Genomic DNA, 27,757 nt, shown 5'->3' on the forward strand with positions numbered 1-27,757 from the left:
CTTACTTTTCATAATTAAATAACTATGATAATAACATTTTATAATCGTTAATTATTATTACTATAATAATATCAATAAATAAATAAATATATATATATTTATAAGAGTAGATAAATTACGTATATGTTTCGAGCAGAAAGGGAGGAGAGTTGTTTTTTTTTAATTTCAAAATTGTTCATTGTTTTTTTTTATATATATATACACACAACAAAACGCGACGGCCGATGGAGCGCGTGCGGCGCTTTATCTAGTTTTTTAAGTAGATTTTACTGTTTTTTTTCTCTCTCCGATTTAACGGGTTATTTACGTTTTGGCCTTGAGCATGTCTGCCGACCCTTTGTCCAAGCCCATCTGTAGTTTGTGCTGATCGTGCATCTGATGGTGCGACATCTGCTGGTGGACCATTCCTGCGCCGCCGTCCATCTTGGTCTGGTCCTGTTTCTTAGCTTGCTCGATCTCGCGTTCCCGCCGGGCCTGTTCGTTGATCTCTTTGACGGCCCGCAGCTCCTTTTTGAGTTTCATCCGCCGGTTTTGGAACCAAATCTTGATCTGCCTCTCGGTCAGGCACAAGGCGTGCGCTATCTCGATCCTCCGTCTCCTGGTCAGATAGTGGTTGAAGTGGAACTCTTTCTCCAGCTCGAGCGTCTGGAATCTGGTGTACGTCTGCCGACCCCTGCGTCGCGGACAGCCGTTTGGACCTGAGACATAAACACAAAAAATACACAATCGTCAGTAAAACGCAATTATAAAATAATACCTAAAGATGTGTGTAGGGGGGGGGGTATAGATAATAATAATATAACAATCGATAGGCCATGCCTATATTAGCAAAATAAGGGCACGCGCAAGCCGGAATGGGGAAGTCAGCGGTGTACATATATTTTGTAACGTTGCTTGGTGTGGCACAATTTACTACTCAGAAATGTACTCTGGGCGCTACAATAATAATTGCAACATTAAAAATCTAAAATTCAAATAATACAAGAGAGCTCAGATGATGACTGCTCGCTTCACTTCCTCTTCAGATTATTGTACTTGAACTCTATGTGATGTGTTTTTACCCGCACCGTAATTAATACACAACGTTCGGTAGTCTTAATTTGTACATTTTATAGCCATGTTTCCATACAATGAACAGGAAGTTGCACACCGCCAGACCAGCGATAGTCGAACGAGGCCAGATAATAAGCCAATAAGGGGACAAATACACATTACTATGATATCTATGTATGGCCTTTGTATGCTTTTGGTTAAAAATCCATCGGACAACACAATAAACATGATAATCGATCCAAAATAAAACTATTTTAGCCACCGTGCTTAATGTCCCAGGGCTTTATACTGAATTCAATGATATCTCGCATGGAAAACAAATACAGAATAGGTACCTATAGAGAGAATGTCAACTATGAATGACACTATAAAATAGCTATAGCATATATAAATTATTATATTCTTAGATAAACGACGGTAGGTAGGTATCGTTTAATAGCATTATTTTATTAGTGATGAACCGTCTAGTTTAATTAAGCATACAAACATGTCAAAATAAATAATTAAATATATGAGACGAAAGACGCACGCAGATTGCTAGTTAAAAAACATAAACCGAGATAATTTATTCGGAATTTTTTGTTATCGCGTATAAGTAATTTAGCCAATTAATTTTAGTAATTACCTGCCTAACGACGCAAATCAATTATTAGCGTTTAACATTCATGTACACTTAGTTATGATATAATAATAATATTAATTACAGTAGTTAATATTTCCCAAGCTCGTTATTTCCTAACTAAAGTCGTTAAAGTTACAAAAACGACCGCTGCAATTTATTGTTTATTAGTTTTAGAATAAATAAAACATTATGAAACCGGGAACCTATTGTCGTCGGTGGTGTCGTCAATCAGTTTAATAAACCATCAAGTAGAGATAAGACAATTTTTGATACAAACTTTAAGATTTATTAAAAAGAAACCGGCGGCGCGCGTTTGCTCGAATAAACCTAATATTAGTTTTTCTAAATACACAGCGTTTTATTATATGTATAAATCTTAAAAATACTAAATTATAAGTATTAAATATATACGTGTATATTGCTGTGTGGGAAAACGCTGTGTCATACCGACACAGAAAGACAATAATAACGTTTATCCCTTCAAAGTCTTGTCGTAGAGTTCAGTAAACGACATATTATCGTCGTACACATATATGTGGGAGGATTTAGTTGTGAAGGGCAGAGGGGAGGGGAGGCAAAGAGAAGGATACTACGTTGTGATATTACTATCGTAAAAGACAGTGAAATTGAACCGAAAACCCGGTCAGAGAATATTACCAGCACAGCACGTACCTACCTACCGATATCATATTGTACAGGTAGAATAATATTATGTAGGCCTCCGTCAGCTCCACAAGATATAAATAATAATAATCATATTACAACGATGACGACTTACGATAAAACCGCTGCCGTGTAACTACGAGATAAGGTAAGAAGCGACGTTATTAAAAAAAAAAACTAATAACAATAATTTTAGTCGAAATTATTTTTGAAATTAACCGATGCACCTCCCCGTGGTGTATGTGTGCAGCACGCAGAGAAGAGGGCAATGTAATTACACACAGTGTAGGGTAGAATACACCCCATGTGATTGCCTTCAGCGCCGATGGCCGCTGTGAAGACTTACCAGTTACCGTGCACGCGGTTAATGGCGCCAGAGCAAGGGCGGAGACTGCCGCGGCGGTCGCCATGGTTACTTGGCCGCCGTCGCTACTTATAATATAGGGTCCCGTCTCCTATATTCTATCTTGAACAGCGGGCGAAAGGGCGACCACCACCCTGTAGAAGAGAGAACACCGGCAGCCGATCCCTATTTGTAATACACCATAACCGTGTAGTTAATTAGCAGCTAACTTATTTTGGCTTTTGCACACGATTTCAATCACACTTCTAAAAAACTAACCAAATGAAAACTCCAAAAAAGCACGTTCCTTCGTTGATCAACGCTTTCCAGTGAAAAATATATTCGTAGTTTCATCCGCCAACGATAGAATTTATTTTTATTTTTGGTGACTGTCTCCAATAACGACCCAAGATAACGGACCCCCTGTAAAATTAACGACAGGTCAGCGAAAATATTTATGAGAAACTCCCACTAAAGTAAATTCGCGGAAATAACATTTTTATGTTAATCATTAATAATGCAAAACAATATTAGCATAACCCCTACCCCTCCTATGGACAGCATGCAACTAAATTAAGTATATCATAGTGTTGGCTTTGTACAATTTAAGGATAAACATATATTTGCTACAGGGTTATGTGTAGCTGTATAAAAAAAGGAAAAAACAAATGTAATTGTTAAAATAAAAAAATAAATATTTATATTTTTTTAATCTTCTAATTAACTATTTAATACAACAAAAAAAATTGGAGGTGGGGTTCCTATAAAAAAAAACTTTTTTTTGGCCCTACTCATAAAAATAACCTCACCTAGTCATTATGCAACTGTTTTTAAAAATAATGGCAAATGTTGAATTAAAATTGTAATATAGATGATAGATAAATTTAATTACGGTATTTTCAGACATAAATATAATCAACTGAGACATCTTGGTAATTACATATATTATACATTTTTGTAATAGTCGAGGCTGATTGCAAAAATTGATTTAAAACAAATTTTAACACCGTTAGAATAAATTAAAGACAACTCGGTTCCAATATCATTGAATCGGTCGTTAAATTGTACACATTGTAATGTGCATCGAGTGCATGGAAAAAGCATTGAAGAATAAATAAGAAAATATAATTTCGGTAAAACCCACCAAAGAGTCAATCGCGGTATTGAAAAAAAAACCTAAGTCGTTTGTCAAATACGAGATAGGCATCTTGGTGGGTCGGTAGAGTTATTACTTCTGGTCACGAAATACCTTCAATGGCCAACGCAAAAAAAATTAAATATAGTTGGTTTTTAGGACACGTTCTGTTGGGTGTTTACTATTTCTTTTTTTTTTTGGATTTCGGCCGGTAAATACAGATAGAAAAATGTATCTATTATTGTAAGACATAAATCAGACGTATAATTCACCGGTATTTTTTTTTAATCCAGTACACACAAAACGAGATGATCGGCTGACATGGTCAAATAAATAATATCTCATAATAACAATATGGTAATAATATATGTTAGTGCGTTCGTGCCACGTTATTATTACAATAAAAAACAGTAATAATTATTGCGCCTTGACATTTAGACAACATTTTGATAACAAAAATAAATAAATTTCGGCCGCCAAATTATTATAATTTACATTTAAGTATTCAGGCGGAGATTCTTCTTGTGGAAATTCGAGGAGACGACGGGAAAAAATATATATAATATTAGGTTATAACTCAGCAGAGCGCTATCGACCGCGTTCTATCTACACCGAATAGTATGACGTCTTTAAATCATACACAAAAAAAAAACCGACCATGTTTAAAAAATGAAAACCGCCACAGGTCGCACAAGATCATCATTGCGGGACACCGACAACCGGTATCGTCAAGAACAAAAAAATAAGCAGCTACTGTTCAGACAAAAGACCTATCACAGACCCGCAAGTATGTCTGCTGTAGAAGATAAACGCAAATGGACGTCATCAATAACCGAATCGAAAATCAGAGCATTTATTTTGTCTGACGCAGCAATTATTTCAGCTAGAAAAAAAATGTTTATAATACATTCTGAAGAATATCAAAAAATTAGGAATGCTTTGTAAAAACGCGAGTCTGGCCTACTTGAACAACAGCCGCGATTCAGTGTATATAAATCCAATACATCAGCTACGATACTATTAGATAACAGCCAATAACGGTGTCTAGACTACATAAGTCAAAGAAAAAATCATAGTTATAATAACAATAATAATATATTAAAATGAACATAATAGAATTTGGCACATGGAAGAAGAAGCAATTTTTTTTTTTATGATACTTTATCATTGTTACTCCTCTTTCTTCGGTTATTACTTGTATCATCGCACGACCCGTGAATAGATAATATTATTATAGTAAATTATGCAACAACTTGTAATTTGTATTTACAAGACTTCTGACCTACATATGGTCACACAATCGAGTTGTATATTACAATCGTGAATCGTTTTAAACCTATAACGCAATTATTAAAGTGTACCGAGTATATTATATGGCACGAATCCATTGAATTGTCCACATCACATGTTTTTGTTTTATGTAACAACAATCAAAAGAATACAAGGGCCACACAATTTTTTAAAAGACAAATTATTGTGACTTTATAGTGTTGTGCTGATCATCTTCTAATATTATATACAACGGCGGACGAGCACAAATATAAAGAACCGCGACATTATAATATACGATTGCTGTGGCCGAGAGAGCGCATTGGCAGAGGGAAGTGAAACGAGGAAGGGGAAATAACTTGGCAGTCACGTCTGCGGCAGCGGCACAATAATAATAATAATATATTAAAATATATACACACGTGTATACGGTTATTACTTATTCTTATTTTATTCGTACCGCCATACGGGCAATAAGAAGGCGGTAGATGAGGCGAGCAAAGAAAAGGGCGATAAGAGTGAACATATACATACAACACAGAGCACCGACTATTGCGCGTTGGTGTTTTTTCATTCCTTCCACGTTGGGGTTTATTTTTTTTCATTTTCATTTTTTCAAATTAAAAACGACGTTTTTACCGGGGCACAATTAAATATATTATTATTATTAGGTATATCATTACGGTACCTAAGTCGGCAAATGGCTGCCAACAGCGCCGGAGAACACAATGGGGGATTTAATTGTGCCGGGCAATAAAATGCACCCTCGGACGGTGCGTGCAAGTGCCGTTGCCGCCGGTGTTCTTGATGAAATTTTACCCCTCCTCGTCTGGCAGCAGCCCAAGTCGTCGCCGTTCAACTGAACTCGTCGGTTACCGCCTTTCCCGATAAAGAGCGAAGGGTTGTCGGTGAGATATTCCCCTCTCCGCCATAAGATATATGCGACACACACGGATATCGAATTTCACGGTAAGGAGAAACTGGGAAGACCTTTTATTTTGTTTAATGAAAATACACTCGACCGTTGTACAATAATATATAACATTATTATGTAGAAAAATATAATCCGAAGATTATACATATTCATTTTCAAAGGGGTTCGCCTTTAAGGGTGGTATGGTTTTTTTTTTTCGTTTAATAACCATCAAGATCCCGTTTAGTCATATCCGTTGTGTAAAACAGTCGTCGGCTTAGGCGGTCATTTGAATATTATACTATGGGCGTTTGTTCCCATGAAACTATGACTCGTCGTTAGATAGAAATAGAAATTCAAACCGACCACCCGAATTCCGGCGAGGAAAGGGAATTAAGTTTGCACCTAACAACATAATGAACGATAATAAAATATAGTATTAAGTGACTCAGAAGACGGTTAGTAATATATTATTATGATGCATATATATATATATATATATAATACATATAGCGAGATTTACTATTTAAATAATTTGTATGATATCTTGTGAGAGAGGGAAGGGGAAACACCACATATATTAGGATGTAGTCGTATATTTTTCACATGTCGGTATAGCTTTACTACGGTGCATACCGACCAGTATAAATACAAATCACCAGATGTATAATATACCAGGTAAACATTATTTATCATTTATATATTATTCCAACTCTTGTGTACGGTATTATCATGTTGGTCCGCTGCGTAATATAACACAACGACCCTGACCGGACCCTTAACTCGACGGTCTTGCGGTCTTACACATGGTTGTAAATTACTCAATAATAATAATACTATTGTGAACGACCTATAATCGGCTAGATTCCAAACTAGACATTTATGTAGATATATACACATATATATATATATATATATATATATATATATATATATATATTATCCCGTCCGGATGCAGTAAAGCCAATACACTAATATACCAAGGTCACGGTGCCAAAACGGACAGCTGTTATTAACTCTAGCACTCCAGATAGGAATCATCCCAAATAGTTTGAACTACTTTTAATACTTAAACATGACTTAAACAAAAGTGCCGGCTTACGTTTCAAAACTTATCGGCGCCTCCAGATCCAAAGTCGGCGATTGTTTTCAAATGACTTGGCCGCAGTAAACCACCAACAAACAAACAACAAAACCTATTTTGTTATTGTTCTCTATAATATCATACGATATTTGTTCTCTCCCCTATACACATAACACACACCGTTAGTCTCGCACTGTGGTTCGAATTCAAAGCATTCGAGTGTAGACTTTTTTTCCATATAGAACCAAACAAACCCGACAATTGATGACTTGTTGTGTGGGTATGTGTGTGTGTGTTCGGCTTGCTTACACAGGTTCAGGCCTAGTACACTGCCAACGACTATAATAATAATAATATATCAACGAAGCGAACGACACCCCATAGGAATAAGAGAGGAGCGTGTGCATTGAGTTTTCATCAGAAATTCGGCAAACGGTTCTTCAGCAACAGCAATATCAATTTGCAACGCTGTAAACAATTTTCTCTTCCCCGTGTACAATATATATATGTGTATAGATATATCTTATGGGGGTCCTGTAACTCCCTAAGCACACGCGGCACCGCTGCAATACCGTATCTGACGGAGTTATTGCCTTAACCTTTTGTGGAGGTTCTTTTTTCAAGTACTCGCGCGTTTCCTTCATACAATCGTCCCCTTAGCTCTCCCTCTCTATCTCTACGACGCCTGTCTTCCCCTCGCTGGAACAATGGTAGCGCCAAAAACAGATGGTGGCACACGGTATATACAACATTTGTGTGTGTATATATATTGCCATTCACCCCTACACACGATTCGCGACATACCCTTGCACGAACATATACCGGAGGGACGAAGGCGATGCGAGGGATGCGAATAACACCACCTAAGGGAAATATATATGGACAATTTCCTTGGCTTCCGGGTGCACGACAAGCTCAGCCAAATGGAAAAAGAAACGAGTCCGTATTTTGTTATATACAACACACACACATACTATTATATAGTTTCCCTTGCTGCACTACATGTGCCACTATAAGGACAGCACCTGCGATTCCATGTAATATATTATATTATACTCTATTATTATGTGCCATGTTCTCGAGAGCCTCCGCCGTTTTTTTTATAATTTATTATTTAATTTTGTCCTCCCATGATGTTTGTTTGGCAAATTAAATTTCTCATTTTGATAGTCGGAACACATATTATACACCAATAGCGTAAAAACAGATGCACGTTGAAACATTAATACAGATGAAACGATAAGACTAGGTGTTTGTTTTAAACAAATATAAGAAATTTAATATCGATGGAAATGGTCGAATAAAATGAGTTTGAGGAAGTGCATTCAAACTAAGAAATTTGAGGTTGTTAATTTAGGTTTCTTAACACTTCCAGAACATGCAAATAGAATTCCCAGAAATTCTGGCCAGAATCTTCGTATGTAACATATTTTTTGAGTATACTTATTGAATAAAACAAATAGTTTCTCGACTAGCACTAATCATAATATTATTTATATTAATACAAAAAAATATGTATTAATATAATATTCATTAAAAATGTTAAAATTATGGCTAATAGATTGAATATTTTCCTGTACAATTCTATATATTTTATAGTTTTTTTTTAACACTCTTAGAAACGACAGGTTACGGGTTCCCTTCCCTATTTTATCTGTATCTTATTGGTCTGCAAACAATTACTAATTATTTGGTTACAATGTTTTAATTTATTTTTAAAAAAATATTAAAATTAAAAAAATATGGTCTAATTGGATTTGGACCCTTCTTAAAAAAAAAATGTACTTAAAATAGCGCCACCAATCACAAAGTTGGAAACATTGAACTAAAATTAAATATTAACCGACAATTACATCTAACCACATAATTACTATTAAATATTCATCAAAGGCCAAGTACCATGACAACTAGATATATTATAAAACCGCAAGATTCTGGCTGAGTATTTATCAAAAGTCTTGTCCATCCTGACGAATACGTTGTACTCGGTACGTTCACACACACAGTCGCATCTAAAACATCTCAGTGGGGTGCCTAGGTTTTTTTTATATTTTTATTACAATATATTATAGACAAATTCGCCCTGAAATACCTAGGTAGGCCCCGCAGGTGTAAATTCACGTCCCTGACCTATATATTGTACACACAACACAACGCTTTATACGATTCGGAAAAAAATAAATACACATCACCTTCGCCGCCACCGTGTCCAATTATTCTTTTAATTCGTTTCCGAAACTGGGTCAAACCTCAAACAGGTAAAACCCTTTACCACGCAATTGTCCGCCGCAACTCGATTATAGATAATAAAACGCGTGTACAATGTTTGTAAAGGTAAAGGAGAAAGTAAAAAAAAAAAATTAAGAGAATAAATCCTCTTAGGATATAATTCTATGCGTGTTTTGACATGTCGACGGGCGAGATGAGAGAGAACGCGCGCAGGGGGAAAAGTTCAACCCTTCATTTTTTTTCCCTAAAATTGTGTTTTGCATAATATATACATTTGTTATTGCCAAACTCACGGCTGTCGGAGGGGAAAAACGGCTTACGAAGCATCTAAAAAGAAATTTAGCCCCCATAAGACCCCGGGACGAGATCACATTAGTTTTTACATCTTTTCGCGCGCAATGATCTTTTGCAAAACAAAACATCCCTCTCCCCCGTCCCTTAGCTGTTGCTGTCGTTATATCATATTTCTTTGGGGAGTGCGCGTGTGTGTGTGTATATAACAATGGCCATCACGATGCCAGAGGAGGAGCAGCGGCTATAACGCCCCCGCCGCTTAGGGCAACAACACTGTCATCTTCATGGCGCAATAACCGTAATTCTTAGTATATTTTTCATTTTTTTACCCCTCGCCGTCCGAGGGTTTCAGTAGTTTTTTTCTTCAAATCTGCCACGACCCCTTCACAATGTCAGAGATACAAAAACAACAGTGTTTTTTATTGTTGGCGGCGGCCATCCGTCTCACAGCGTATAATGGCGTTGCTAGTCATACGAGTTATATTTAAAACATAATAGTATAAAGTCTTGTTATTATTAAATTTTCGGTCCGACCAAAGGAAACGGGATAAGGGTGGATAAAAAATATCCAACTATCAATATAAGTGTTGAGTGTATTAGGTCGATGGATTGTTCAAAATATTAATGGAGTTATCTACTATTATTACCTGTAGAGTTGTATAATAATGTACCAAGACTTTGCGCATCTTGTCTTTTTATCATCCCCTAATAAAATGATTGTGCATATTATAGAACAGCGAGGTAGTTTTCCAAACATTTTCCATTTTATTATTATGAAAAATTAACAACTTCTTAAGTGAGTAGTTTTTTCTTATTTTGAAAAAAAACTACTTGTTTCTCCATACATTTTCCCCATCGTAGAGCACCTATACGACTTTGGAAACGTTCAATTTACACACCTAAACTGGCTGCCTCAGTGTTTTTATTGCAAAAATATCTTTGGATTTTTTTTAAACGGCATTTTGTCAAACGTTTTTTTTTTATTGCCTTCGTTCGACGCTTATGTATGTATACATGCATTTATACGACCGCATTATTATTATAATATAATAATAACCATATATATATAATATATATCTAAATGACAACAATAACGCGTCTGGCATAAAAATCGTACAACCGTAATAATAATACCATATAATATATATATTGTTATTATTATTATAGTGTTACGATAATATTGGAAATTGTAAAAAAAAAAAAAAAAAGGAACACCTATAACCAATACACATACAAAAAGATGGCTGTCATAACATTTATTACATTGCACGGAAAACCAACATAAGGGCTATAAAATCCATGTGTATATAACCTAAGAAGATTTACCGTTACACGGAGAGGAAAAAAAAAGATTCTTTTGGTTATTTGCCGGGACGTATCCTCTTTTTTGTGTCTCATTGAGAACGGAATTTTTTTTTTAAATCAAGGTCATTAAACGATACACGTTTTTGTTCTCCTATGTGTGTGTGACCGACAAATTATTACTATTATTTGTATAAAAACGACAGGGCGCGCGTTTTTGAATGGCGAGACCAAACTAATTGTCACAACACAACGGAAAAGGGTTAATCGGTTCTTCACGGTTGTGTGAAACGTGTGTAGGTCACAAAAAAATAGGCGTCACGACAGTGTTAGTTATTATATTGTATACAGGTAGAACCTATATAATATATGGAAGTGCACTAATGCGTTTTATTGATTTTCACCGATTATACTGTTGTATATACACTATGTTATGTGCTCGTCTTAGATCCGTTAAAAAAAAAATTCCAAAAGCCAAATGTTTATAGGTGACCCCATAACGGTTTAGCGCCTACCACATCTTTCCTACAGGCCGCAAACAGGTAGGATGAAATAGGTTCGTTTATTACTCAATTATAAAAAAAAAACTATACATAATGTCGTAGTAAAATATTTTGGATTAAAGCAATAAACCTAATCGAAATAGCCATATTGAATAAATGGCAATAAATAATATCGAGGAATTTTTCAAACTGATATAATTGAGATTAGTGAAAATGTTATAATAAAACATTATCAAGACATTTGTGTAATTAATGAAGTATTTTTTGCACCTAAACTTTGGGAGAAGATGAAATATTAATAATAAATATTAAATTGAAATAAAATAGACTATATTAATATACATTTTAAATAAAACATGATCAGCGCAAACACACGGCAAACAAATGTATTTTAAAAATAATGTAAAAATTAATGTTAATTTATATATATATATATATTGGTGTATGTATATATGAGAAAATATTTTCAAAACATTATTTGTGCAATTCATACTCGGTTTCCGGCCAAAATATCGATGTAGTTAAACTACATCTTCTGTGCTTGTTTCAAAGAGATATTGATGAAAACTAACACAAACATTACTAGAATAGCACTATTTTTCATAGTGTTTTTATATAATGTGATCTCAGTTTCCACAAATTTGTATGTTCTTATCCCCTTCCCAAACTAATTATTTTTATAATACCAACTTTTGAAACTTAAATGGTAACGCGCATACGCCATACACAATAGATTTCATTAATTTTTAAATTGAGCGAATAATGTTCCAAACATTTTAACTGGTCGATATTTTCAAGTTTATGAAGTCTCAAGTTTAGTGCAGGAGGAAAGGTTGAGTGTAGTATTATTTTTATCTGCGTGCGCTTTTTAACTCTTTTCCACTGTAAATAAAATTGTTCAAATGTCACTTTTAGCTTTTTGATTTTCATCACTTTAATTTTAAAATAAATGTTGGCTGTGTGGGCATATTATAGCCTATGAAATATATCTATGATATTCCATTGCGGAGCACTGCGGTATAAAAACCGTCGGACCGTTTCATTAAGAGTTTTCTTCACTGGTTTAGAACACATGGCATATAATATACATTTAATATACACGTTTTGTGTGTAATGGGACAGTTATGGCCACTAAAATTCGTGTTATGCGAGCATATGAAATGTGTGTAGTAGTTGTATGTGCGGCAGCCGTTGTCCGTTTAAAAGCGTGTGGAATCATATTATTATTATTATTATTATCATTATTATAATAAGCCGCTTCTCATCGTTTTTACACAATAATAATAGTAATAACAATATAATATATGCGCGGATGATAATGATGATTATAAAATATAATGTTACCAACGCTTGAGAGCGCCGCATCGCGAGTACGGCAAAAAAATCTTATTAGTGATATAACAAATAAATAAGTTGCACCGGCCAACGTTTTTTAACTGCCCAAGCAATCATCGACCTAACAAGTAACAACAATATTATTTAAGTATTGTACACTTTAACGCGAGAATGTCAAAGTGGTACTATAAGTCGTTTTATAATAATGGCTTAAGATGTGTGTTAGATTACCCTAACAAACACACTGTTGTACACTCAAAACTATAACAGTTATATATATTTTTTATGAACTGACCCTCCAAATACACATACGGTCACGCGAGTCAAGTGGACATTTTTTAATAAGGATTTCAGAGAACATTGTCAAACGCAACGATAACCACGTTGAAGACCGCGTTCGGGATGTTCTTCAAGAAGGCGCAACAAACGTTTCTGGTTTTACACACACTTAGGACAATGCCATCGTCTTCTTAACTATTATTATAGTATCGCCGCATTGCACCGTGTAAACACACATCTCCATGCCATTCGAGGAGATTGACCTTTATCCTCAACAATAATAATAATATGTTTGTTCTGTCACGGATAGTGGTTAGCCATTAGTACCGCCAGTTTTTAAAAAAACATTACTACTTTATCTGGAGCCAGGCGGGTTTATTTAAGTTTAAATCAGAGAGTCAAAATGAAAAATCTTTCTAAAACCAAATTTTATAAGAACGTATCGAGATAAATTGAAGTTAACATTTTCCGCCATCTTTGTGGTAATTAGAACCTTGTCACGTGAAATCATGTTTTTAACAATAATTACAAATTAAGTCGATAACACAGAATCATAGATATATTTATTATTTTATACACACACAACACCAAAAATAAAAATGGCGGACGTCGACTATAGTTCTTATCACTAATTAGCAATCTATATAGCTTACCTATCAAATATCTATGCATTTTAATACACAAGTATACCGTGGAAAAGTAAAGTAGTATTTTCAATTTTCATTAAATTGTGTACACAACATGGCAACGTCCTAGGCGGGGTGGGGGGACGCTAGATTCAATTGAATTCAGCGCTTCAAACCCTAAATCGAGAAACCGGAAACGAGTAATAAAAACCCAATAATCGAAAATATAATTTTTTAGTAGGCTTCTTATTTTGGTTTGCGCAATTTTCCTGAAAACCGCTGCTACATTAGTCACTGCTATATTAGTGGACCGCGTGGGCACACACACACGCGGTAGTAGCCGTGTCGAGAGTCTTGAAGACGTTTAATGGCCGCCGAGATTGGATTCGCGCACAAACTGCGGGCAACAACACGCCCAAAAGAATGTTCTGGGGACCGATTCGCAGGCGGAACGACGACGTTACCTTGTACACAGTATACGGTTTTATAATAATACAATACCATTGCAGACATGCATGCAGCTTACACGCACATTTTTTTTTTATCCTGATCTTATATTTTACGACCCGGCCGTGCAGGTGTTTTTACGACGGCCAGAGAAATAGAGAGAGAGAGAGGTGGACGACCGAGTAAATTGCACGTAACTGCCGTCCAAGTGCACGCGAAACAAAAGGATTTTCAAGGCACATCATAACGTGCGGTACGGTTAAAAAACGCAAAACCCGGTATGAAGACATTACACGCGCAAAAAAAAAAACAGTTAATAGGCGCGCAAAAATTACTTTATCGGCGTTGGGGGCTGGGTTAATATATATATGATTTACTCACCCCAAGTATTATAATAACATAGTGCTCGAAGCACTGTGCTTCTATATAGCCTATTGTACTACACTAGGTTCGTGCCCGGTTCACAAGTACACTGTCTAAAGCCCAGCTTTCTTAAATGCGGATGTGTGTAATGTCTCTGTATATAACGTCCTGCAGTAAAAAAAAAAAATTCATGATTCTGAGCCTAAAGCGGCAGTTTGCACTGTTCATAGTCTACCTCTTTGGATGATTTAAGTATGTATAGAAGCGATCGAGTAGGTCGACAAGTCCAACAGAAGTATTATCTATTCGGTAGTAAATCACGTTTGTACACGGACAATAATCGGGGGATTTCATGGATCTTACACAGCATCAGCAGCCATAACGGTTTGCATGTCAGATGATAAGGTCGTAGACGGTTTGTAATAGTCAATAGGTATAGTCACATAAAGTCAGTCGACAGTTAATCAACAAGTTGTGTGTAATAACAAAATCGTTAACTTGAAAAATTGTCTTTTAGCAAGTCTTACCCCAGTATTGTTAAAACTAGTCTTTAAATAAAATAATAAAATATATAAATAACCACAAAATCTCCCATTTCTATACTTACAATGACATCTTCAATTGAGATTCTTGGTGGAGCGTGAAGCTCACTTTTAAACCCAACTATAATGTATGTTAATTTCATCTACAGAAAAACCTAACATCAGAAAAATGTTTAACTAAATTATTTTCCATTTTATGGACTATATTATTAATGAACTATATTAGAACTTCCACAACTATTATTGCATCTGTTTACTTTTTTTGTGGTTAATGGTTTATTTAAATACTTAATTTTTCGATAATACATTACCCCAAGTGTTGCTCAAGTTTTTTCTAATCTTTAAAACTATTTACACCTATGTTTAGGGATATTAATTATAATATAATGTATATAAATATTGCAAATTACCCACATTACAGTATTGCTAGCCTTTAAATCGAATGGCTACGGTTTGGTAAGCAACAGATGGTATTATATAGAAATAAAATAATATTGCTAATGTCTAATATAAACGAGTGCGCTAGGTTTTTCCCCTAGGTATTTAATTTATTCACCGTCAATGCATAGGCCACATGCATAATTATTAGCTGTAATTTAGATAACATAAACTACTTAATTTTTAGAGTTATCACAGATACCACTACATATATTTAACTTGTCGCCGAATGGAAACACACCCATTCTATGTTAACTAATTTTAACAGAAATTACATAAAATACGGTAAAGTAGATCAATAAAAAAATAATCACACATTTCGATTAATTCCTCAGCTCTTCCTGTTCATAATTTCTTGATAGGATGAAAACCACATCCAAACCAACGCCTTAAGCAGTACACCTAATAATATTATCACATTATTATCAGCGTCAGTTGCATACTAGTCGACCGGTAGTGCTACCGCATACTAATTTAAAAAGTGCATGCGCATAAAACTATAGTATCGACGTGGGCTTAAAAATATACCTAGAACGTCACGCGTAGTCGTAACAACAGCAAAGGTTAGATTAGGTAATTTTGTGACCAATTTTTGCACCGGTTTGCATTTCATAGTATAATACTAAGTATATGAAACGAACACGGCGCAAAAACAACAAAAAATAAGACAAATTTCAGAGTTCAACGTCTGGCAGAAGATGATCACGTGTTCAAAAGCAGTCCACTTTCGAGTGCCACCGCCGCCGCAATCATAATATTATTATTTCATATAGTCGAACCTTCTCGAGACAATTATTATTACTATTATTATATTATGTACACGAAGGACCTGTTCTCTGGGCAGAAATTCATCCGGATAAGTCAGTCGTCGACGAATATTGTAGTACTAATTGTTTTACGATTATTGTGAGTGTACGGTCAGAACAGTAGACATCGAAAACCCGTTATGGTGTGGGAAAAAAAACAAAAATCAACCTGTTGGATTCCAAATTTGAGGCCTCTAGTTTCAAAATCAGCTAAACGACACACACACGCTGTATTACACGCGGTAGGTAAAATTATTATTAAATATCAAATAAAGATTATAACCGTGCTGGGATAATGTTGATCGATTACAAAATCGCGTATCTGAAGAAATTATTTGTTTGTAAAAAATTTTCAAAAATTGCTTTGGCTGCTTTTAAAACTAGACGCCTCATCATTTAGAACATAATATTATGTGCTTGGGCCATAACACAGAGCCACAATCGGTTAGGTCTCCTAATCAAGCTTTACAATAGCATTAATAATATCTAGTAATTAAAAGTAGTCGGCTTTGGTGGTGTTATCGGGGTCGTAAAACTAATTATCTGTAGAAAGCGCATTAACCTACAAACGAGTGTCTCGTCTTTATGACCGCTTAACAATACTCTTAGACACTATAATAATAATATATTCATTATTATTACTCCGAAGATGATGGTGCAGATCGCGGATGACAACAACCCGTTATATTATTGTTAATAAAAAAATTAATTAGTAGTTACAGTGGTATCGTTCACAATACCTGTACATTGTCCGCGGTAAGGCTATCGTTTTGTTATAAATTATAATATTTTTACTTATATATGAAAAAGATAAACAGTCGCGATTCGTTGTAACCGGTCGACACAATATCAAGACACCACCATACTATCAAAAAAACAAGCTACACTTGCACAGTTATTTGGTATCCACTTAACATTTTATAAGTGCTAAAGTAAACATGTGTAAGCAGTGGATAAAAATTAAAACCCTAGTGAATTTTTATCAATTTGTAGAGCTAATAAAATGCAGTTTAGACTTACTACTTATTCATTTGAATAATTTTTCAATGAAATTTTATTACAATAAGCGAACAGTATTATATTATACACTGTTGCCGGGCGTAGGCATGGGACGGACACACACACTATTTTATAAGCCACTTGAGAAAAACTTCTTATCTTTGCAAATTACACACATAACACGCAGCAAAATTGGACAAAAAATAAATGGCGTTTTAATCGGTCGAGACTCGTTTGGCAATTTACATAAAATATAAATAATAATAATAATATTTCATGTGATTTTCGTTTTACCGACCTACCACAAAACTAGTCATACACAATAATGTAAACATATCATCTTGGACACCTTTTAATTTCAATAATAAACCCATTTAGAACGACTTATTCGACTATTATAATATTATTATACGTTTATATTAGGACGACAACTTATTCAACGAACAAACGCCGTGAATATAATACTATAATAATCTAAACCTATTATTAATATAAATTATACATCACATAATTAATAATGATGTACTTGATCTAGGGACAACAAATAATATGCTTTTGCGAATGGCTAAAATATATTTTCATCGTGTGGGGTTAAACAAATCCAACAGCTTATACCAAGACAGATTACACTATAGCAATAATTATTATATATTATATACTAATTCTGAAAAACTCTGTAACGAGCCAAGTGTGCGTGTTAAGAATTTTTTATTTTTTTTATTTAAAGACATTGTGTGCCGGTTTTCATTTACAACGAAAAATACACCATAATAAACATGCCACCGCCGTATTATATATAGGTATGTATACACATTCACACACATATACACATATTGTTCACCTTACCCGGGTTGTAATTTTTCCTTTATACTTATTTTTTACCACGTTACATTATATATATTTATACCAGTCGCCGTTGTCGATTAACAACGACCATTATTAGTATTCATCTCGACTCGTTTTCTTTTTTTTTTTATTCTAGTCGTCCTTAAGCATATTATATATTATACTCTTATATTCCCAGTCATGACAACGAAACCGGATCAGCTCACAGTCACGAGGAGCGTGTGCGGCGGTGTCTCTCCTCGTGCCACATAGACACACCAGAACGAGTTATTATACCACGGTGAGCCCCGGTCAGTCCGTCACCCCTTTCACGGTTGTTTTTTACACCACTAAAAAAACGTCCGCCCCGCAGCAGTACGATGGCGGCAACCACGGTAGTCCAGAAAAAAAAATCTCAAGAAAATCGGTTAAAAAACGAAATGGCAGACTTGTGCCGGCGTATTCCTCCTCCATAGAACAATAGTTCCCTCTTGGCTGTGGGTATTTGCCTAGTATACTATGATGTTTACTATTTAAATCCCATTATGGTCTATGATAAAAGTTGTATAAGAAGCTAAAATAGGTACATAATTGTAATCCAAATCAAGGTAAAATGTCTACAAGTGTGCCGCCGGGAGGCTTATACAGTGGAATGTGGATTCCGCCTAATGTGAGCAGTCATAATTTGATTAGATCTCAATATTGTGTATTTGGGTTTTACCGTATCGAAAAGATTGTGTATCAAAAGTAAAAAAAGTTATCCTTAATAATTATAGGTCTATTATGGTGATATTATCGGAGTGATAAAAACGGGGACAACAAACAACACACGTGTGGCTTTCTCTCCAATCAGTTATCAGTCTTATCGTGATCTTCAACTTTGGAACGTCTCGGAAGTTCTTTGTACAAAAGAGTAACCGGAAATAGTCCCATCTGATAGCCTTCAATTTTGGGCACAATTTGTCAACTAGATTCACATAAACCAGTTAAGATATAACGCGCCATTCAATCCTTAGTAATTGAACATACACCTACCCACACGTTCAAGAAGTAATTTGATATTTATAATATAAACAAAAATGTTTTTTTTCCTACTAACTTCGGTTTATGTGCAACCACTTAATGTGGACAAATTAGTTTCGTTACAACGTTCCCGCATTAAGCCGAATCCATTGTATTATCTTATTTTAATACTAAACCAGCAGTTCCCAGAGTTTATTCAAGTATTTGAAATTGTATTGTGTACACTAAAAAATTTAGCAGACTATTTTAATTTATAAATTAGCGTTTTATAACTTGTTTTTATTTTTTAAATGCCTTTGTTTTAAATATTTGACTTAACAAATCTTCATTTGAAATACAGTTGTTGTGTACACACTACATACGGACGTCAGACGGGCCAAAACCGAGTGACACAGCACGTGGCAATCTACACTATTATGTTATAAATATTTATATATATATATATCTTATTTGTGTTGGTAAATTATTGGTGATAAATGATAATCTACCTTATTATGTGAACCGTATATTTGTCGTTATGACATCGTCGTGGCCGAAATAACGCCACGATTATCGTCTCATCATGACCAATTTACCGGGCACAAATTGACGATAAACGAATTTACCGTCTCCAGACGACTGCACATCTTATATAGAACCGGTAATTACCAAGTCGACGATATTTATGATCATCGAAAAGTACCGATCAACGTGTGATATATAAATATTGTATCCCACACACACACACACACACACACACACACATTCCCAGACCGGTCGGATAGCGATATTTCCCCTGTAATGTGTATTTTTTTTTTCATTTTATTAATATCCGATTATCTGGACAATAAAAGCACTTGGAAAATTGTTACAACAAATAGCCCACTACTTAATAGCCCGGTATCAGTAACCAGATTATAACAATATCAAAACGATTTGCTATCGTCCTATGGTGTTCACCGCGTTCAAACGCCAAAACCAACTGCCGTTGAAACATCATTGTGATGGTTATTGAAATAATAAATACCCAGCAAAAGCCATGTTTAGTGTGTTTCACCTATAATAGGCGACCTTTATGGCAAAACAAAAAATAATGCATTATATTTTTTGACAATAAATCGAATACTAAAATTATCAATATTATCACATATTACGTTTCATTACAATTTTCCTAGAAAATATACATTTTTAGTAAAAATAAAACCAGTGGAAAACATCTATTATATATTTTACATCAGAAAATAAAGGGATTTTGTTATATATGTTTTGATTCTTAGTTAAAAATATTTGTACAACATAGAATATGATGCACTATGGTCATGAATCCTGTTTGGGACTATTTTTGTATTTTTTTTATTTCTGGTATTGAACATTTATTTTTACAAACAGTTTATCTTTAAGAACTTTTAAAATACAAATTACTGTTTAACGATTAGTTTAGAGTACCCTTAAATAAAAAAAAGGAGAACAACACATTTAAAAACAATATGTTATCAATATCAATTAAATATACAGCACTAAATTATTGGATAATCGGATTTTAGCGAAATATGATATTTTAAATTCATAACTATTAATGTGATATTTAAATTTTATTTCTGTAACTTTTAAATCGTTGTTTTTACAGTAAAAAGAGTAGTACTGACGCCGATGCCATTACCATTTGTAATATAGCAGTATAAATTTGGCGTTATAGTCTAAACGCCGGCAACTTTTGTAAGTTGCCGGCTTCGACTAAATTGTCGAAAAAAAATAATTTTTGAACTCATTTTACACAATAAAGTACTTTATTTAACAAGCTTGTTCTAAAAACAAACGCAATTCTGTTGCCCAGTTTAACCGGCGCTGCACAAAATGTGATCAAACTATTCTCTTACACCTGTACCGACTGTTTAATCAGAAAATGAACGCGACGAGGTTTTCCCCATATTTTTACAACAGTACTGGCTGCCGACTAGTGGACAAAATTAATGGAATGGATTGCGAAAAATTGTACTTTAACAACACCGGGAATTTTTTATTGCATGCTTTTACAAGTCTTTTGGCCTTACCAAAGCTCACAGCCCACGTCCGTGTCAAATTTGTCTTAATTGTATTTATCGAATTTACATATTTTACATAATATAATATACAACAAAACGCTATAGTGTGAACGCGACGACAACGCGATGGACACTGAAATGTGGTCGTTTATTTTTTTATTTTATATTTTAATCGAATCAGATTTCCTTGATTTTTTATTTTACACGATTTTTTTACGGACGTGTCGTCTCTCACCGCCGCCAGCTGCCCACAGAGTACACGACCCGCCATTTACATAATAATAATAATATAGCCGGCGTATATACAATAATATAATATTGTAAACACACGGTAGACCGCGAGCACCGCCGCCATATTGTGCACACAACATAGAATAACGATAATAATAAAATATTATACGGATTATAATATTATATATAATAATTATTACCAGACTACCTACTTGCCAACCGACCGACCAACCAAACGGTCATATAACGCGAGTAAAGACAGGGTAGTTTTTTTTTTTTTTACCTACGGGCTACTACAAAAAAAAATGTACGATATAAAAGGGGTGAAATTATTCTCACACTTTAATAATGGGGTTAATATAATAGATAAATCCCTTTGCAGCAACAGCGCGTCCTTAGCGATAATACATTATAGTATTATAGTATTATAGTATTTTAGTTACAGCAACTACTTTGTACATTGTAACAGTATATTGTAATGTTGTAACAGTTGAAAAAAAAAAAGACTTGGTTGCGCTGCAATGGTGGACACGACGCAAGCACGTTTTTAAGCGATCGTAAATCATAATTTACACTCGTGCAGGGCACACCACAACCACACTGTATATGTATATGTATATATATATATTCGTTTATTGTCGTCCAATAAAAACCTATTAACTTTTGGTGTGCGCGCGTTTGGGCTATAAAAAAAAAATTTAATTACTTTTAATATGTAGAGTTCATGTACTACACATTGTGTTGTATTATTCTAAATTAAAAATGACGGTGGCTGGCTGTGTGGCCAAGGCCTGAGCGGGGCCCAAACGAGCCAAACAACACACTAAATATTTAAATACCTGAAAATTCTAAGTCAATGAATGTGTACTTAAAAATAAATACACAACTGTTGAACGCGAGATCATAAAAAACGGTGATATAACATAATATTATTGGTACTACCCATCTATAAAAAAAAAAGTTTTACTACAACCCCCACATCTAAATTATTGACCTGAAATTACCCCCCAAAATAGGACATCCCCCATCACCAAGCTATTGCAATTGGGCTTATATTTGTTATATTATGTAAAACACAGTATTAAAATGGTGTTAAGGTACTTACCGCAAACGACTCGGTCGAACGGACTCATCCAGTCTGTAACATAAAAAGAAAATCGGATTAATATTTAGAACTTATAAGGATAGAATGAATTAAAAATAAAAACAAGACCCTTCATAGGAAAATCTTTGACAGATTTCAATATTATATTTCAGTCAAATTCAAATAATATTATAATATCAAATGTACTATTAAAACAACAAGGAGCTGGTATTTGAAATAATCAATCTCGGTTTATCATTTTTTAACACTGCAATAAAAATTGGAACTATAAAATATGGTATGTATATATATATATTAAATCAGAGGTCGCACAAGTGTAATCTTATGATTTTTTAGACAATTATACACCAAACCAGTACACTTAAATTCACGAAATTATTATCGGTTTATAGTTTTTTAAACGCATAATTTATTATAAAGCGTCTGCCCGAATGGTGTATAATTTAAAGTCTGAATTGATTTTTTATATTATAAGGGTAGGGGGGGAGGAAATCTACAGTCTGCAATTTGTTGTTTTATGAACAATATAATACATTTTTTACATATTTTCAAAATGTCTTCTTAAAAATATTGGAAAAAAACCGGTTTTTCAATGGGTATGAGAATCCACCGAGTGTGTTCCCACCTCCGTGTCCAATGGAATACCGCGTAGGAGATTTTTAGCAGGCAATTTTTCAAAAAGACCAAAACCTTAAACAGCGGTTGGTCTAAGGTGGTTCGGGCGTTCAATATAACAAAGATGATTTATTTGACTGTCTACGAAGAAGCACCAAACGTATGGCGACGCCGTTTTAAGGTATAGCCGCTCAACACTTTGTAGATTGTGACCAAAATATAATATAAAAAATCTAATTTTGGCTATTATGAGTCAAGAGGAATACAAATTCCATACTTTTTTTGGTCGTTTTCGTGGTATACGGTTTTATTGTTAACATTAAGCCCAAGGAAATAGTCGAGCATTAGTTAATGAGATGAGCCAGTATTAAAAGGTCCAAGTAAATACATACAATATACATGAATAATTAACTTAATGTAGTAACTATCTACATTTAAAAAAAAAAAAATTATAATATCAAACAGTATATAATTTTAATAACATAAACAACTAGATATGAAAGGAAATAAATTATTTATGTAAATATTTAGAAGTTTATTATCAAAAATTCAAAATAAAACTATATAAATTTCAACGGATTTTATATGAAAACGTTAATGGAAAATAAAATGTAAAAAAAAAAAAATACACATTAGCGTTCGCGGCTGTAGATTAGCTAATGGACCAATAATAAATGATATTAAAAAAAAAGTAAATGGCCAATTAATGTACCCGGTTTACGGATGGATTTTTTTTATGAAAATCTTAAGTACCTCAATTTCGAAAAAAATAATAAAATCTAATGGTGTTAGACCGAGTTGTCAGTATACGAGTGTCGGCTTTAAAAATAAATACTATTCTTAACGTTGCGTGCTTATAGATATATTATAACAAAAAAGACCTCTAATCTTATTTTTAAAGAAAAATTACACGAAATCCGAACATGTATTTTTCAATTAAATAATAAAACTGGTTTTAATGACTTATTTTTTAATTAAAACGAACCAACAACCGCAGTTAGTTTTGGCGTTATTATTATTTTATTACAAGGAAAAAGCAGAACTTATTTGTCAATATATTTATAGTCATCAGAGATTAGGTACTGCTCTGTTGACGGCCAATTATTGGAAAATACCGAAAGAGATAATAACGTTATTATTATAACATCATAACGTCGAAAACGAAAATCAAGACGGTACGAGATTTTACATTGGCTATGCAATAAATCCGGTATGGCGATTGAAAATCAAATCAAATGCAAATCTTAGAAATTGTCTTGAAATGATATAACAATGTACCGACGGTCAAAGTATGCAATGGAAATCGGTAATAAGCGTAGTGGTAAATAATTCTTATTTACCGGTTTGTGTTTGATGTGTGTAATAGACGAAAGAAAGGGGAACGCGGTTTCATATAGGACAATTATATTTTATTATGTATTACGATAACACAACGTACCATTATAGTAGCGCAAAAGCATACATAAAAAAAACGATACTATGTTTTACTACACTCTACTCTCCGGGCCATAAAAAAAATAATTTGTTTTAAATAAGAAGTAATGCGTGGTTTGTTATTAAATTTGTTTTTTTTTTTTTTTTTATTCACCTTACTCGGTTATTACTACTGTTATAACATGCAATTACGTTTGCATAACAAAATAATTGGTGTAAAACTGGTTATTATCATTAACAGCATTTTTGTGTTCGGTCGTGTTCTCTTTTCTATAATAAATAGCATAGTGACGGCGGCGGCGCTTATTGTTGCTTTGAGAATGACAGTCCGTTGGGCGACACACGTTTAAATTTGTCAGGCTTATAAATACATCGAATGAACACATATTTTAATGTTTTGCTATTATTATACAAAGACAAATAGCGATAATAAACACCGGACCAATTGATACATACATTTTGTTTACATTGTATAATAATAGGTAAAAGTGCTAATCGTTAAACGCGGCAGCGATAATGACGGGTCGGTTAATTATACATATATATATATATATATATATATATATATATATATATACACACATATAATATTGTATATTAGCCGATAAGTATCCACGGGGTAATTTACCGTAACGGTTGGCAAGTATCTTTTTTTTTTTTTTTATTATATTATATTTATACTTGTACACACGAAACGTAAAATTGACAGAGGGCGTAATTGAATTGTAAGTCGTTCACCGTCGCGTACAAATGATTAATTATCGTTAATCATTGTAATATGATGGCTATTATTGCTATTATTTTATTACAATAAATTGTATTTAATCGCGCATATTATTTGTATATAATATGCACGTTTAACGCTGCAACGATTTTCGTTTAGGGTTTTAATTTAACTTTTAAGATTAACTTGGTCTCAACAACTTGAAAACCAAGTACTTTGGCCAAAGTTAACGATTATTTACTTACAAGTTAAAAGCAATGGTTTTTTTTTTTTTAATACAGAAAGTTGTCAAGCCAGCTTAATATACATGAAAAAGCTCATATCCTAACCACGGGAACAGTTATAACAGGGATAAATAATACAGTGTTAGGCTCACCTGTGATGGACATCCAAGGGTATCTAGGTATGTCGGGCATGGGCTGTGGTCCTGGGCCGCCGGGCTGTCCGCCGCAAGCGGAGTTGAGCGGGTCGGCGGACGCAGCGGCCGCCTGATGATAAAACTGGGCGGCGGCGGCCATGGAAGACACGGCGCCGGCCGCGGAACCCGTGTGCCCACCGCCGTTCTGGTTGTGGTGGTTCAGGTGCAGTGCGTAGCTGTTGACCATGGTGTCCGCGGCGGACACGCCACCGGAGACGCCGGTACCGCCGCCGTACCGGCAGGACGACTTGTCGGCGGCGTCCACGACGGCCGCGGCCAGAGCGGCCGAGCCGGGCGACGAGAACGCCATGGAACCGGCAGCCGCGGCCGCGCCGAACTGTTGTTGGTGATGGGGGTGCATGTAAGTGGGGTACATGCTTCTGGCCGCGGGGGAGACCAGAGACGACGTGGACGGCGGCGAGCCACCGGCGCTGCTCGACGACGAGTTGTTGGGCGTCAAGCTGTAGTTGACCGCAGACGCGTCCAGCTGTGTACCGCTGGACGTGATCACCGGGTTCAGCAACTGATGGTGGTACTGTTGATGGTATTTGGGCAACATGCTGTCTATGATAAACTTGGAGCTCATGTTGTACGACAACGATAGGTAGATCAGTCAGGTCTGTTGGCAAATCTTGTTGAACGTTAGACGAAAAAAATATTGCTCTCTTCGGGTCCCGTTCAACGCCACATTTTTGTCGAGCAGTTTGACGATTCGCGCGAGGGTTCAAAGTTCGGGGTTCGGGTTGGCGAGCAGCGACAGCCGCTCTGGCGCGCGCGTAACGAATATACACGATAGATTAAAATAAATATATATAAATATAATAACAACGCAATAACAACGAAGAGGTCGTATATAATAAAAATAAAAAAATTACACGCGGCGTTTCCGAAAGAACCAAAACGAAATACAGTCAAATCGGGATAACGACGGACACACGGATACCGGCGGGCAATGCACGCGCACACACGCGGCGCGTTGTAAAAGTATTAAAAACCGTGCGGCCGACAGAGATAGTAAAAACGAGGCGGCCTTTGTTAGTGGGTAATTTCCCGAATGTTGAGCACTTGTTTGTGAGATCGTTTATGACCCGGGCGGCGCGCGGAGGGTATTGGCGGGACCCGTACGACGGTCGTCGTCTCGTGGCCGCCCGGTCGCCGCCGCCGTTACCTCTACCTATGCGCGCCACGCGTTCTTACGGTGCGCAACAGGACAGGGGAGGCCGGCGGGCCGGTGTACGGCGAAGAAATCGTGCTGCGAACGCGTCCCCCGACCCCCCGGCACGACCAGTCGACGGGTCGACCAATCGACAGCCGCGTTACCGGCACCAGCGCTCCTCAGTGGCGGCGCTCGGCGCATGCATACTGTCGAGCCTGCCCGTCTGCCGCCGCACGTTTCCACTTCCCAACTTTCTTAGGCGCCGGCGGCACTTTTTTTTATCAAACGTTTTTCCCTAGATATGTATTTTTTTTTTTTAAATCTACCATAATTACCTATTATTAGTATCGTTTGAGTCGCAACGTTGTCAATTGTATAAATAATAATAATTTTCCCATCTCTGTTCTTAAAGGTCAATATAGACTCAATATAGACATATTAACTAAAATAGTTGGTAAAATGGAGCGTTGAATTTTCATTTCCCGCTTTAAAGACTACAAGAAAATCCAAACGGCAGCATAAAATATGGAATTTCACGAGAGCGGAAGAACATTAATAAAAAATCAATTATTATTATTTTTCTATTAATAATTAATAATATAATCACTATTCACTATAAATAAAAAGCCAATTGATTGAAGAACCACATTAAAAACTCAATAATTAATTGTATCAAGGCTACAATGTGATTTTATAACTAAGAAAAATATTTTGTAAATTAAAATTTTTCAATTTTATCTACTTTATTGATTTTGTAATATAGTTTTTACCTAAATGCAACTACACGTTTATTAGTATATAGTATACCTATACTTCATTCTTTGTTACTTGGACTTTTAATAGTGTAGCTATATAATTGTGAGCAACATAGTTTTACGATTTTTTAGTTTTTACCAATTTTATTTTAAGAAAAAAAGTGTTTATGTGCCAAAATGTAGTGTGCTTTGCTTGTATTTTTTT

The 27,757-nt window shown here is 35.1% G+C and overlaps 1 protein-coding gene across 1 annotated transcript; it reads right to left on the reverse strand.

The window, feature by feature from the left end:
* Positions 1-26,755, reverse strand: LOC126840995 (homeobox protein abdominal-A homolog). Its single transcript, XM_050577115.1, has 3 exons — positions 25,600-26,755; positions 22,451-22,483; positions 1-698 (listed from the first exon to the last, which is right to left on the reverse strand). Exons 1-3 carry the CDS (start codon positions 26,225-26,227, stop codon positions 304-306), a joined length of 1,056 nt encoding a protein of 351 aa, XP_050433072.1. The 5' UTR covers positions 26,228-26,755; the 3' UTR covers positions 1-303.
* Between the last annotated feature and the right edge of the window lie 1,002 nt (positions 26,756-27,757).

Source organism: Adelges cooleyi, unplaced genomic scaffold (assembly GCF_023614345.1).
Source record: "Adelges cooleyi isolate 19-005CV unplaced genomic scaffold, UGA_ACOO_1.1 ACOO_flye_CR_arks_rails_tigmint_CR_PRNA_376, whole genome shotgun sequence".
NCBI classification, from domain to species: domain Eukaryota; kingdom Metazoa; phylum Arthropoda; class Insecta; order Hemiptera; family Adelgidae; genus Adelges; species Adelges cooleyi.